Below are 16140 nucleotides of genomic sequence, written 5' to 3'. Positions count from 1 at the left end.
TCCAATTCAATCACAATTTTCTTTTTATTTCAATAAATGGATTAAAAGCAATTACAAGAATTTAAAACAACAAATTATCAACAATACCATTATAATTTTTTAAACATAAAACATACAAAAACTGCATCTTTATCTTCAAATCACACCCTAGCTACCCGATTGAAGGCATGGGAATGTGCTACTTATTGGATTTAGAATGGTTGATTTTGAAGCCATCCATCATTATCAATAAAACTAAGACTTGCCATTGTATTAATAGTTTGCATATCCAAATTTTTAGTCCATTTCACTCTATAGTTTGTGGTAGCACCAGATCCATAATTTAAATACTCTGAGAATTGTATACGATTCCTGCAAAAGCATATTTTGATATTAAAATCACAATTCCAAAGCATGCAAGTAAAAAGAAAATTAAAAATAACAATAAATAAATAAATAAATAATTGTCATTAAAATGTTCTCATCTTTTACTAAAGCATTTTCTAATTTGAAAATTTAAGTAAGAATAGCTTTACTTAAGATATTAAATTTTCAAAAAAAATATAAAATTAATATTTCAAGGTATTTTATTAATGTTCTCGAGTTTGAACTCACACCTTTTTGTCCAGTATCAACTGAACTGAATTAACGAAACAAACATATGATCAAATTATAACGAATAAAAGAGTGTAAAATAAACTCTTACTCGTGTCCAACGAAATTCCATGGATCCCAACCAAGAGGTTGAACAATATTAGACATATTGTTATTGTAGAAAAAAACCCTAGCATAAGCTCTCCATGGTCTTCCCAAATATGTTGTACCATCTCCATATATCTTACAATGCTTAAAAACAAATCCATTTGCATCATTAGGATTTGTTCTTCCTTGTGCTGTTATAATTCCAGGTACTCCTGGTCCTAATGCAGCCGCAATAACCGATATCGTACAACCCTACGCAAATATTACATTATAAATAAACATCAAAATATATTTCTAATTATTACTAGACAAAAAATAATAATTATATACCTCGTATAAAGACTGGCCTGCACCAAATATGAAATCAACAGCACCTTCGATGAAACAGTTATGGAAGTAATGTCTTCCATTCTCATCCCACAAAGTGTCTTGAAAACCTAAGAAGCCAACGCCATAGAAGTATGACATGTCACCACTTACCATTGCAGCTACGGCTGGTAACCATGGATTACGTTTTCTAGGATCATTGTATGAATTCTGTTACAGGGATATATAAATTCATAGTTATTAGATGGTTTGAACTCAACACCTTCTAATCAACTTTGGAGTAGTTTTACTTAAAGAATTAATCAATTTTAAGTAGTTTATTAAAACTAAATATTACAATAGTTGTGGTTCTCCTTCCAAAAAAACACTAATGTTAGATACTTTGTGTCAATATAGACTAACAGTCATGGCTAATTTCAAATTCAAAATCATCTCCAAAGTCCTTGCCGAAAGACTAGCTCAAAACCTTCCTAACCAAAATCATCTCCAAGGAACAAAGAGGTTTTGTTCATAATTGTTGAGAATCCGTATATAATCAATTAGTATTGATTATTAATCAATTAGTTATAAGTGTAGGTTATAACATTACATATTGTGTATATCTCTTTTGCATATAAATATACATCAAGCATGATCATATTTGACACACAGAAATACAATTACATCATGGTATCAAGATACCTTCCGTATGATGACACTTTTTCTCCAGCTGCCAAGAATAGTTCAGTCCGTTTCTTCCTAACAATGGCTGCTATTAATCATTGGTCGCTTCATCAGTACATTAAAAATGTCTTTTTACACAGAGAATTAGAGGAAGGGTATATGTATCAACCTCCAAATTTTACAGTTCCTGGCAACTCAAGACTTGTTTGTCGGCTTCATCGTTCTCTTTATGGGCTGAAACAGTCTCCACGTGCTTGGTTTAGCTGCTTTAGTTCTGCATTGATACAGTTTGGTATGACTAGATGTGAAGCAGATCACTTTGTTTTCTTCCTTCATTCCTCTACCGATCAACGCATCTTTCTTGTGGTTTATGTTGATGACATTGTTATTACTGGAGACAATACGGAAGGTATCCAGCGACTCAAAACACATCTTTTCAAAAATTTCAGACAAAAGATTTGGATCCACTCAGATACTTCTTATGTATTGAAGTTGCTCAGTCCTCAGCAGGCATTGCAATTAACAAACGTAAGTATGCATTAGACACCCTAACTGAAACCGATATGCTTGAGTGTCGCCCGATTGATACCTCTATGGATCCTAACGTCAAGCTTCTTCCAAGTCAGGGGGAGCTGTTGAAAGACCCGAGAAGATATCGATGTTTAGTGGGTAGACTCAATTATATTACCATCATTAGACTGGATATTACTTTTGCAATGAGCATATTGAGTCAGTTCCTGAATGTTCCGTGTGATACTCATTGGAATGCAGTTATTCGGATTCTCATATATATAAATAATGCGTTAGGAAGAGGTATATTATATAAAGATAAGGATGATGCTAAAATCAAGTGTCATTCAGATGCATATTGGGCAGGATCTCTGTCAGATAGGAGATTCACTTTTGGATATTGTGTTCTTATTGGAGGAAATATAATCTCATGGAGGATCAAGAAACAAAACAAAAATGTACTATCAAGTGCTGAAGTTGAATACCGTGTTATGGCAGCAACATCAAAGGAACTTGCATGGCTTAAGAACTTGCTCTCCGAACTTAGGTTGGGAGACCTTCAGGCCACAAAACTCATATGCGACAATCAAGCGGCACTTCATATTGCATCCAATCCGGTTTTTCATGAACGAACCAAACACATAGAAATAGATTGTCACTATGCAAGAGACAAGGTACTGTCAGGAGAAATAACCACAAAATTTGTCAAATCTGAAGATCAATTGGCTAATATGTTTACCAAGTCTCTCAGGGGTTATCAAGTGAATTATATTTGTAACAAGCTCAGATTATACAATTATATGATCCAGCTTGAGGGGGAGTGTTGAGAATCCTTATATAATCAATAAGTATTGATTATTAATCAATTAGTTATAAGTGTAGATTATAACATTACCTATTGTGTATATCTCTTTTGCATATAAATATACATCAAGTGTGATCATATTCGAAACATAAATACAATTAAATCAATAATAAAAGCATCAGAGACTGCATCTGTCTCATGTTAGAAGTAATAAACATGTTAGATCACAAATCTCTTCATGACAAATTGGCAATCAAAATTGATATAGCCAAATATTTTGACACTTTAGATTGGAGCTTCCAGATCAAGCTCCTCAATAAATTTTGATTTTGCTCAATATTCTCTGGAATTAGATTCAAGCAATTGTTCATTATGCTAAGCTCTCAATCACAAGTAATGGTAAGATGGAAAAAAAAATTCCTGCTCTAGAGGAGTCCGGCAGGGTGATCCTCTCTCACCCCTGCTTTTTTGTATTGCTGAAGAAGTTCTTAGTAGAGGCATATCTCATCTTGTAGATAGCAATTCGCTTAAGCTTATCAAGGTCACTAGAAACAATCATACACCCTCTCACTCTTTGTATGAAGATGACGTGATGATTTTTTGCACCGCTTCATCCAACAACATCCAGGTCCTCACAAGGTTCTTTGACAATATGTTGAAGCTTCAGGTCAAGTCAACAATCCTCACAAGTCTACCATATATGGAGGATCGATACCCCACATCAAGTTAGCTCATATTGCAGCTTCAATTTGCTTCAATATTGAATTCAATACCATGTTCAAAAACTTTATTTGGACAGGTGTTCACCTTAGAATGTTACGGATTTTGGTTCAAAAAGGAACACCACAAGCCCGAACTGAGGGACATGTCATTGGGAAAGCCTTCTCGGAGGCCGTACGAATGCTATGCTGACAATTTTACCCCACTAAATACAAAAAGAGCAAATATTTTGAAGCAAGTATACCATCTCAAGCTGTTACGAGAGCCAGGTCGCCCCAATATGGATAATGTTGTAATGGGGACAGACACAGGTGCATCGTGCATCTACCATAATTTGAAAGACCATCATATTGAAGATTTTCATCAACTCAAGAGAAATAGAAATCCTGATCCAAAGAGGCAGGTTGTTATCGTATGTAAAAGACGTTGAAGGATCAACAGGAAAGAGAAGTCCTTCTCATAGAGAACCAAACCCGAAGAACCTAACTTCTAAGAAAGCTAAAAATTCCAATGAGGTGTGTGAAACAAGGATAACACACCACACACTCAACAATATCTCATGAGGTTTCGCTGGTGGGAGCTAAACCAGCTCGTACAGAAAGAGATATTCTTGGTCACTGATGAATGTGTCGCAGAAACATCTTTCAAGAGAAGAAGAAAGATTGATCGCCATCATCTTTTCCATAAGAGATTCAGATGGGGTATTGGCACATGATAACAACCCAACGATCATAAATATACATATTCATGACGTGAGTGTCAAGAGGGTTTTAATCGACCTAGATAGCTCCACCAACATCTTATATTAGGACACTTTCAAGGGCGTGATCATGGATACATCCGAGCTGCTACCATTTAGAGGTACCCTGGTCGATTTTTCCAGGAAGCAGGTCCAGTGATTAGGACACCTGCCTTTCATTACCATTTTTGGAAGTGGTAACAATGCCAAAGGCATCAAAGTAAGATAGTTGATGGTAAATTCATCGTCACTGTATGACATCATCATCGGAAGATCAACATTCAACAAGGTTTACTAGAAGGATCCTTACCTATTGCCATATATTAACAGACTCATCGACGGGGCATCTGGGTTTCGTCTACTCAGCTTCATGGGTGCCTATTCAGGCTATAACCAAATACGGATGAACCTATTGGATGCTCCAAAATGAAATTCATGACCAACCGTAGCAATAATTACTATGAAGTGATGCCATTCGGTCTTAAAAATGTCGGGGATATGTATCAAAGGTTGATGGATATGGTATTCTCATCACAAATATGGAGAAACTTGGAAAAGTATTGATGACATGGTGATCAAAACCTCATAGGCGAGGGACCATGTCAATGACCTAGAAGAGACATTTGAGTCAATAAGGAAGTTTAACACGAGGCTTAACCCAGACAAATGTATATTCGGAGCTCAAGCCGGCGAGTTTCTGAGTTTCATGATGTGATGCTCTTATGCACCACTTCATCCAACAACATCCAGGTCCTCAAAAATTTCTTTGATAATATGTTAAACCTTAAGGTCAAGTCAACAATCCTCACAAGTCTACCATATATAGAGGATCCAAATCCCACATTAAGTTAGCTCATATTGCAGCTTCAATTTGCTTCAATATTGGAACCCTTCCCTTAACCTACTTAGGAGTTCCAATTTTCAAAGGAAAGCTTAAAAGAAATCACTTTGAACCTATCACGGACAAAATTAAAGTCAAGTTGGCTAGTTGGAAGGACAATATTCTCTCCTTTGCATGTAGAATCTAGTTGATCAAAAGTGTCTTGCAAAGCTTGCTTATATACTCTATCACTATTTACTCCTGAACACTTTATTTACTAAAGAATATGGATACCATGTTCAGAAACTTTACTTGGACCGGTGACTTCAATGGAAAGAAATTGGAAACCGTGTTTTGGAAAACCATATGTTGTCCTATTTTTTTTAGAGGTCTTGGATCAAGGTCTTTAACTCATCTAAGTAAATCTTCTAATCTCAAGCTTTGTTGGGAAATAGTTAAGTCCATTGACCAATGGGCTATCTTTCTTTGAAGTAGAGCGATTAGAGAAAAATCTCACATATGGTATCACATATTCTCTTCAATTTGGAGTGGTATTAAATCCCATTTTCACAATATTATAACAAACACAAAATGACACATTAGAAATGGAAAGCAAATTCACTTCTGGACTGATAATTGGTTTGAGGCTGGAGCTCTTTCTGAATTTATAAACATCTCTTACCACATCTAAAAAAATCTCAGATCCAAGGTGCAACACCATCTCAAACACAACAATCCCTTGAGACCCAAGAAATGATAGTCTGCATTTGATACACACTACATCAAGATGTCTCACCCTCAAGGATGCATACTCCTTCAAGATAAATCATCAACCAAACAATGACAGGCTAAAGCTCATATGAAATCCTGCTATCCCTCCTTCCAGTTCAACTCTCATTTAGAGAATCTTCCACCATAAAATGCCAACAGATACCAACCATTCCTTGAGAGGATCTGTCAGGTTCCATGTATGTGCATACTTTGCAACATATCCATAGAAAATGGCATTCATTTGTTTTTGGAATGTCCCTTTTCAGTCAAATTAGGGAACTATTTGAAGAATTCTCTAAATCATCCTATAGAAACTTTATCCTTTTTTTTATCTTTAAAACTTGCTAAGGATGGAGCCCTCAATGCTCCATAGTCATCTATGATGATATTATTGCCACTTTTAAGGCCATTTGGCACTGCAAAAATAGTCTAAGGTTTGAAAACTTAAGATATCTCCATCACTTATGCTATTGCAGTAATCACTGCTTTAGTGTCATGACAGAAAATGTAACAAACCTCACTAATTGTTCTTCTATCAATGACATTACTATCCACGAAGACTTTAAGGTAAAAACTCATCATCCTAAGGCTACTCAAATCAAAGAAGTGATATGGTGTCCTCCTGATACTTATTAGATCAAATGCAACATAGATAGATCTGAACTTGGATCTCTTGGGCCTGCATCTTGTGGAGGGTTATTCAAGTCTGCTTCTAAAGACTTCATGGGAGGCTTTGCCACAAACCTTAATGCTCATAATTCTCTCTATGCTAAACTTATGGAAATTATTTTGGAAATTGAACAAGTAGTTATTAAGGGATAAATTTCTCTCTAGATTGAGACATATTCTAAGCTGACAACTTTGGCTTTAAAGAATCCTAAAAATTTTCCTTGGGATCTAAGCAACAAATGTAACAATTATTCATGAATTTTGTTATTACTCACATAAGGAAATAAATTATTGTGCATATATCATTGCTAATCTTGGTTTATCTTTACTTGAATTCACCCGGTGGATCACTCATCCATTAGTCATTAGGAGTGAGTCAGTCAAATATTTCCATAAAGGTGTTTGCGGACAACAATATTTTGTTTGGAGAAGGCACTTGGAATAACTTGTGGCATTGAAGGCATTACTTAGGGGTTTCGAAATGGTGTCCAGTCTAAGAACTAACCTGAGCAAAAGCAAGATATATGGAACGTCAGCTTTTGGAAACCGGTGATTAATTCTATGAAATCTAAACTCTCATTTTGGAAGGGTAGATTTTTATCTATAGGTGGTAGAGTAACTTTGTTGAATAGTGTTTTGTCAAATATACCTAGTTACCAACTATCATTCCATAAAGTTTCAGTTAAAATGGTGAAGGAGATAAGGGCAATCCAAAGGCAATTTCTTTGGCAAGGTGTGGAGGATAGAAAGGTGTTGCTTGGGTTAGATGGGATAACATTTGTAAATCAAGAAAACAGGGTGGGCTTAGAGTCAAGGATATAGGCAATTTCAATCAAGCTTTGTTATCTAAATGGATTTGGAGATTTTTGATTGAGGAAGAATCTATTTGGAAGGGTAAGAAGGTAAGATATGGTGATTTAAGGACAATTTTGTGGAGTAGGGAGGGTGCAAAAATAGTCCCAAAAGATTCCTTATGGTGGAAGGACTTAATGTTGTTGTGTACTAATTCTCAAGGCATCTTAAATAAACTGACAATAAAAATTGGTGATGGTAAAATTGCTTCATTCTCGAGAACACGTTGGTTGGGCACGACTAAATTGGCTGAGCTATTTCCAAGCTTATACTAGGAAGTCTCTTTTAAAGAGGACTTTGTCAACAATATAGAATTTTGGTGCGACAATTTTTGGTGTTGGTCTATCATAAAAGCGGAGGAGGTGTTGGGTGTGGAAGAGACTGCAGAACTTGAAGATATGAAGGAACTGCTACATGGCATTCAACTGTCATCCAGCTTTGCAGATATCATCATTTGGCCATTTAACAAGTTAAAACGATTTACGGTAAAGTCATGTTACAACATGTTGATGCAGGACCAAGGTGTTGTTGTCTTGGAGGATGGGCGAAAAGTGGGGCTGAATGCAATTTGGGGGGCCAACGTTCCATCGAAATTAAAAATATTTGGGTGGAGGTTATTGCAGGATAGATTGTCGACAAGGAAACAATTAGTACGAAGAGGAATCATTGAGCAGAATCAAGATACTTTTTGTGTCTTTTGTCACTTGCACGTAGAAGATCTCCCACATTTGATTTTGAACTGCTCAAAGCTAAACAGGTTACGGGCAAGAATATATCTTTGGCTAGACTTAAAACCATAAAATAACTGAGGATTGCGACAGCCACGTATTATCCTTTGTAAATTTTTTATCGGGAAAGATGCCAAGTGATCGGGTAGGAACTATATGGTTGACAATATGTTGGTGCATCTGGAAGATTAGAAATGATATGATCTTTAACAATGCAGAATTTGACATTGAGGAAATATTTTACATGATCTTGCAATAATAGATAAGAAAAGAATTACTTGTAACTTTTATGAGTGGTTTAAAAACTCCTTTTTGTACATTTGAGTTTTAAACTTTGTTGGCTTTTCAAATTTCCTCTCCTAATTTCTCTTGTAAGGGTTTGAGTACCTCTTAATACTCAATTCTAATACAAAGAGTTGCTTATGTAAAAAAAAAAAAAAGTCAAAAACAAATTAGGGATGCCCAATTTTAAATTTTCCTAATTTATGATTCTCTCCTTGTGAGGGTTAGGCATAATCCCCCCTTTTGTATTCTCTTCTTTCTTTTCTCAATACATGAGGTTTATAATTTTCAAAACACGTGAGAAAAAAATACAAAACCTTAAGAAAATAATAATCAAATTGTCCAAATCAAATGTTCTAATTCATGAATAAAATCATCTCAATCAAATGATAAACGCAAAGTAAAAATTTAACAAAATTATATATATATATATATATATATATATATATATATATATATATATATATATATATATATATATATATATATATATATATATATATATAAAAGAAGAAATTTGAACAACAACAAAATAAAATAACAAAAGTTAACTATATTATAAAGAGAGAGATGGATTATGAGAGTTAAAAATTTGAAGTAGACCAGAGATAAGATAAGTCATTTGACTAGTGAAAGATCATGTCACCCCGGTTTTCACTGCAAAATGCCCTAATTTTTGTACATGTTAATTTTAAATTATGACACTTAGACATGAAGTTATATACCTTAAAAGTGATATACTTGACTACAGTATTGTCAGCCATGGTAAGAAAGGTAGGGCTCTGCATAGTGCTTGAATGGTCATCCCATTCAACCAAAGTATTGCTCAATCCATCTCCTCTAATAATGATATAAGGCTTATCATATGGAATCGTCAACTTCTCCCTATAAACCATCAAACCAACAAAACTTCAAAATATTTTTCATTTCAATACAAAATTAATTATTTTAAAAAAGTACTTATGATAATTTACCTGTAGTAACCGGCTTTGATATTAATCGAAGTCCAATACCTATTGTTTGTAGGTACAGAATCAATGGCAGATTGTATAGTAGAAAAACATCCTCTCCTCTTTGGATCAACACATATTGTTTTATAAGGATATAACCTATTTCCATATCTTTTATGAATTTGAGCATTTGATAGCTCTATTCTGGAACCAATCATCAGAAATAGCCATGTAAAATAAAACCAATGAAAAGACATAATTATTGCTAGAAAAAAAATTGGAAGATGAGAAATTCAGTTCTTAGGCTGAATAAAAAAACTACGATGAATTTTTTTTTGAAAGGTGGAATATAGAGTGTTTTCGGTGAAATTCTTTAATTAAGCTTAACTTTTCATTCATAGCATTATGACATTTAATTAATTAATTAATATGGAAAATATTTTCATTCATGGCATCATATCGTTTGAGATTCTAAAAAAATCACGATTATGTTTTCATTTCCATGGTTATTTTAAATATTTTCATAAACCCAAATATTCTCCATTTTAATAGAAATTATTATTTTAAATATACACTAATCGTTATTTTATTTTGATATCATCACTTTTATTCCATCTGTGGTTTACCATAGTAAATGTCATGATAATTTTCAAAACCAAAATTATAGTTTTGACTCTATTTTCATTTTGGGACTATAGATGAACGTTTTTATCCTCAAATTTTGTCTATATTTTTTCTACAATTAATGTGCATTTTAATTGGTTTTATACACAGTTAATGAGGCACTTAAGGATATTAATGGCTTGAAATTGTAACACTTTTCTATAAAACAAAACTAGAGAAATACTGTTTGTTGTAAATATATTTGATTAATTAAATAAATATAATATAAATAGTAAAAAAATTAAATAAAAAATATGAATAATAAAATAATAGGATTGTCATAAAAAATTATGCAGTTTAAAAATATAAATATTGTATATGCATAACATGATTTTGTTTTTAAACATGCACTCGTTAAAAATAACTTTTGCAAATATTGTATTTTTTTTCCTATATTAAAGATAAATATTTGTTTCAATTTTTTAATTAAGGACCAACTTTTTTTTACATTAACTTTTTATCAATGGGTAAATAAATAACTCATGTATTTTATATTAATCAATAACAAATCTTTATATCATATTTTCTTTACTGATCAACAAAAAGTATGTCATATATATCAAATCAAACTACTTGTTATATATATTTTTTATAATTATTAGTGACAACATATTTGTTCTTTTTTAAAATAAATATATTCGTTAGAATTTTAATTTGATGGAACAAATACCATCGAGTCACGTTTGTTTGTGTAAACAATGTTAAAATTGATTAATGAATTATTTTGATAAAATAGTTGTGTATTATATTCTAGGTTTTAACCTATTTTTAAGTGACTAAAATAAAATTGAAGTGTGAATTTTTGGTTAGTATTTTATAAATATTTTCTTTTTTATTTCAACATATTAAAAAAATATTAATTATAACTAATTCGTTTGTCACATACATTTAGCATGTATGTATTTCTAACACCTCGAATATGGAGTGTGTTTTTTGTTCAGCCCGGTAACGCCGACATTGCTGTCTCGGATGCTGCTGCCCTCTTTTGTGAACTTGACAACATTTTCCTTTTGTTAGCCGAGGCAACTCTTTCTCCTTCTCGGGCGGACTCGGCTCGGTGGAAGATTCTATCGGATGGTCATTACACCGTAGCATCATGCTATCATTTCTTGTGTAGTTTTTATGTTCCTTTTGGACCGGCAAATAGATTTGATTCGGCTTTCTTAGATATTTGGAAGCTTGATGCTCCTTTGAAAGTGAAGGCTTTCGGATGGAGATGCTTTATCAACAAACTTCCAACCAAAGATTCTCTTTTGAATAAAGGTATTATTTCTAACACCTCGAATATGGAGTGTGTTTTTTGTGCCGATTATAATGAATCACTTCTCCACTCTTTTCTTTCTTGCCGAAATGCCGGTGTTGTTTGGAGAGAAATGGCCGAGTGGATTGGGTTACCTTTTAAAGTCGGATTTGATTTTAAGGAGTGGTTTATCTATTGGAGCTCTTTTTGTCGGTCTAAGAAAGTTAAAGTTGCGAAAGTTGGTATCGTTTGGCTTGCTATTTTATGGAGCTTGTGGTTGCGTAGGAACGATATAGTCTTTAACCAAGGTTCGTGGAACTCGAGGGATGTTGTAATTACACATTCCAATTATAACTTTTTTGAGTTTAGCAATAACCCATTTAGGCATGGCAACGGGGCGGGTCGGGGACGGTTTTTACCTCCCCCAAACCCAAACCCGAATCCCCAATCAATCCCCGTTACCTGCCCCAAACCCAAACGGGGATGGGGAATTAAAACCCAAACCCGTCCTTAACGGGTTCGGGTTGGGTTCGGGTATCCCCGCCCCGCCACCATGTATTTCGTAAAATCAATTTGTTTAATAAAAATATTTACTTTTTCAAAAATCAAATTATATTATAAATAACAAAATAAAACAATCTCAAAAAATTTCATACATATATTTCAAATATTTAAAATAATAAATACAAATCAAATTATTAAAACATTAGCCACATATTTAATAATATAAGTTATGAAACATAAATAATAATGTAAATATTGAAATAAACGGGGCGGGTTCGGGGACGGGTTCGGGGTGGGTACTAGTGTCCCCATTACCCGACCCATCCCCATATTTTATAATCGGGGAAAACCCAAACCCGAACCCAAACCCAGTCAAAGCGGATTTTCCCCGTCAACTTCGGGGCGGGTTCGGGTGGGTACCCGTGGGTCTGGGTTTTATTGCCATGTCTAAACCCATTATTTTACTTAAGTTAAGTTTCAATCTGTTTGTAATTTTTTTGGCTTCTCGTTGTTGTAATCTCGAACGTGTGGTGTTTATTTATATAATTTTCTTGATTTCAAAAAAAAAAAAAAATTAGCATGTATGTATGATTTTTATAATTAACTCATATTAGTATATGATAGTTATATTTAAATTTATTTATAGTATATATAAAAAAATATATCAATTGTTAGTTAAAAAAATACTCCTCCGATACATTTATTGTAAATGTCTACAGCTTCTTTATTGACAGATTTTATAGTTAATATACTATAACTGTACTTAATTTTATGTCAATGACTAGTAATGGACCCGTGCGTTCGCACGGGTCACGTAAAGTCGAAATAAATAATAAATAAATATATAATAATAGTTAATAAATATATATAAAACATACACAAATTAAAAATAAAAAATATTTTAAATTATAATGGTCATATAAATATTAATTTAATCTTATTAAAAATATATACTTTAGTAGAAAAAATAAATGAAATAATTCAATAGTCATCTATGTGCGTTCGCACGCATCATACAATATCGTTATGAATCTACCTTGAGTAGTCATCTACCTGTGCGTTCGCACGGATTGCACAATGTTATAAATAATAAATAAATATAATATATGTGATTATATTTATTTGATTTGGTAACATGTACCAAACTTTCATACCGGTATTGCTCAGCTAATCTCCATGATGCTAAATACTTAAAGAATAAGCAATATTAATCATAATAATATTAATAAGTAAATCATAATAATAATTGGTATTCAATTAATTTTGATAACTTCTTGTTACATTAAAAAATCATTTAACGTACGATCACATTTTCAAATATTTATTTTTAATTAATTTATTATAAATACTAATTATTAATTATTTAATGACTTCTCATATATAAAAAAATTTAATAACCACATTTCCAATTAATCTATTTTTTTCAATTAATTCCGTTATTAAAATTTAAACGAATATATTTGATATAATTATATATATATATATATATATATATATATATATATATATATATATATATATATATATATATATATATATATATATATATATATATATATATATATATACATATATTAGAAAAACAGGTTTGGCCCGTCGGACATACTATAATTTTTATAACTGCTTATAATTTTAATTTTACAATTTCTATTAACAAAAATTATAAAATAAAAATAATACACAAAAAACATATTGGCTTATAATTTTAATTTTACAATTTCTATTAACAAAAATTATAAAATAAAAATAATACACAAAAAACATATTGGTTTAGTAACAAATTAAAATTGATAATATTTTACTATAAATTAAAATTTGATATATTTTTTTTTGAATTTGCTTCTATATTTTCCTTTCTCCCGTGTTGATTGGTTTTTTGATCAATTATTCACTCATTTTCTCCCATTTCTCCAGTATTGGTTGGAATTTTGATCAATTATAATCATTATTATAATAATGAGTTTATAATAATTTCTTTTCCTCAATGTTTACTCACATGTGATAAATATTGAGGATTTCCAAGTTATTTTATTATTATAATATGTTATCATGATTATAGAGATTTGAATCTTGTAAGACACGATTCTTATTATTATAATATGTTATCATGATTGTAGAGGTTTGAATCTGACACTATTTTTATTTCCCAAGTCAAATTAATTCAATTTTGAAACAAATAAAGAGAACAATTACAAATTACAATGAAATTGTGCAGGATATTGGAAAAGACCATTATTTATAAAGCTGGAACATTATTTTTTTTTGAAAATAAAAGAGCCACTCATCCCACCAAAGAACTCATTCCTTTTAAAAATAAAATGTAAGAGCCAATTTTTTAACTCCTTTCGTAGCTGCAATCTAAAAAAATTAATTGGAATAACTATAGAAGTAAATTTTATGTTATTTTTGAAAATTTAAAATGCAACTTATAATTAATTAAAATAGTTACATTTTTTCCTAATTTTTATAATTATTTTTCAAAGTAATATTTTATTTTCAAAATAAAATTTAGAAGATAAATTACTATTTTTAGACCAAGCTTTCCATTTTTAAATAGGAAATAAAATTTAGAAGATAAATTACTATTGTAAGATCAATTTACAATAAAATAGATACTAAATAGGAAATAAAATTGTAATTAAGAAAAAATCAAATTGATAATGTTTAATAAATGTATATAAAAGATAAAAAAATTAAAAAGAGAAAATGGTTAAAATTATGATTGTCATATTAAATATTAATTTAATCTACATGTGTATGTTTGTACGAATCACACATTGGGAGATAAATTGTAAATAAATTCAGCAGTTATAATAATGAAAAATAAGTTGCAATAAAAAATTCAAAAGCATAATTATGAAATTATGTTAAGTAAATCGTGTAATTCTATTTGTAAAACATTTATTTCTAGTAACACGTCTAATTATTTTTAATATTATTAAGAATATCCTACTTATATAATACACATGTAATTATTTATTTTTATTTTATCAATTAGATGATACAATATTTGTTAAATGTGTGTTTATTTATAAAATATATTATCAAATAAAATATTAAATTACATATAAATAACACATATTGGTCATGTAATGTAACTAAATCATTTCTAACTATTCAATCATGTAATCGTGTACCTAATAATGTTTTAGTAGATTGAAATAAATAATTTAAGCCTATTTTTAAATTAATTAATTATGTTATAATTTTAATGTTTTGAAATCTTATAATTTTATAGATTTGAAAAGTTGTAGACTAAAAGGAGTTTTTATGGGAGAACACCTAAAGTTTAGAAAATTGATTTGAGTCAACCTAGATAATAGAGATACATTGTATTAACGGTAATAATTAATTAGGATTTATTTTAGAATAAAGAAACGGAAATATGACTGTTTTGTTTTAAAATATACACTTAACATAATAATAAGATATTATTGTTAAAGTGGAAAAAATAATAATGGCAGATATTAATACAGTAATAATAATGAAAATGATCATAGAGGCACAAAATACTCTTTTAAATTAATTTTAGTTAAGGTAATTAAGTATTTTTGACAGTATAATATTTTATGATAATAAAAATAAATAATACATAAATCTCCTTTTTTTCTATTATTTATTTATTTTCATCGCAATTATTTTTTATATAAAATTAATATTTGAGTTAAAATATTGAACATTACAATTTCGAATATCAATGTATTGGCACAGGTAAGTTTGACAGTTTTGAAAAGTTAATTGGAATAAACAATTTATTGGAATAAGCAAGTTTTGAAAAGTTAAAAAGTTAAAAAGACAGCATGCGTGGAAAGTAAATCTCAATCTCAATCATGATACAAAATACTAATCATGTCAATCTCAATCATGATACAAAGTACTAATCATGATACAAAGCATAGTACTATTTGTAAACTAAAATATATAAAACCAAATCAATGAATAATATAATAAATAAATGTATATTGTTTGTAAACTAAAATATATAAAACCAAATCAATGAATAATATAATAAATAAATATATACTATTTTATTATAAATAATAAATTATAATTGATATTATGTATAACATCAAATTCTCTTGTGAAATTCATTTACAGAGAAATCTTATTCTATTTTTATTTTATTTTGTTGTTAAAAAATATATGAACATTATTTAACATGACATTAATGTTAAGTGTAATTATTAAAAATGGAATAAAGTAAAATGTCTTCATT

General features: G+C 30.5%; 2 protein-coding genes across 2 annotated transcripts; one reads left to right on the top strand and one right to left on the bottom strand.

Annotated features, from left to right (window-relative positions):
* Positions 1–18: 18 nt before the first annotated feature.
* LOC131600274 (probable pectinesterase 29) lies at positions 19–9834 on the bottom strand. The gene is made up of 5 exons (XM_058872461.1): positions 9542–9834; positions 9293–9452; positions 1012–1218; positions 686–933; positions 19–351 (listed from the first exon to the last, which is right to left on the bottom strand). Exons 1-5 carry the CDS (start codon positions 9772–9774, stop codon positions 192–194), a joined length of 1008 nt encoding a protein of 335 aa, XP_058728444.1. The 5' UTR covers positions 9775–9834; the 3' UTR covers positions 19–191.
* A 1239-nt stretch (positions 9835–11073) lies between these two features.
* Positions 11074–12681, top strand: LOC131598307 (uncharacterized). Its single transcript, XM_058870923.1, has 2 exons — positions 11074–11728; positions 12659–12681. Exons 1-2 carry the CDS (start codon positions 11074–11076, stop codon positions 12679–12681), a joined length of 678 nt encoding a protein of 225 aa, XP_058726906.1.
* Positions 12682–16140: the final 3459 nt, after the last annotated feature.

This window comes from Vicia villosa, linkage group LG4 (genome assembly GCF_029867415.1).
Source record: "Vicia villosa cultivar HV-30 ecotype Madison, WI linkage group LG4, Vvil1.0, whole genome shotgun sequence".
Lineage (NCBI taxonomy): Eukaryota > Viridiplantae > Streptophyta > Magnoliopsida > Fabales > Fabaceae > Vicia > Vicia villosa.
The sequence above is the reverse complement of the archived record's forward strand: the minus strand, read 5'-3'. Positions and strand labels throughout refer to the sequence as shown.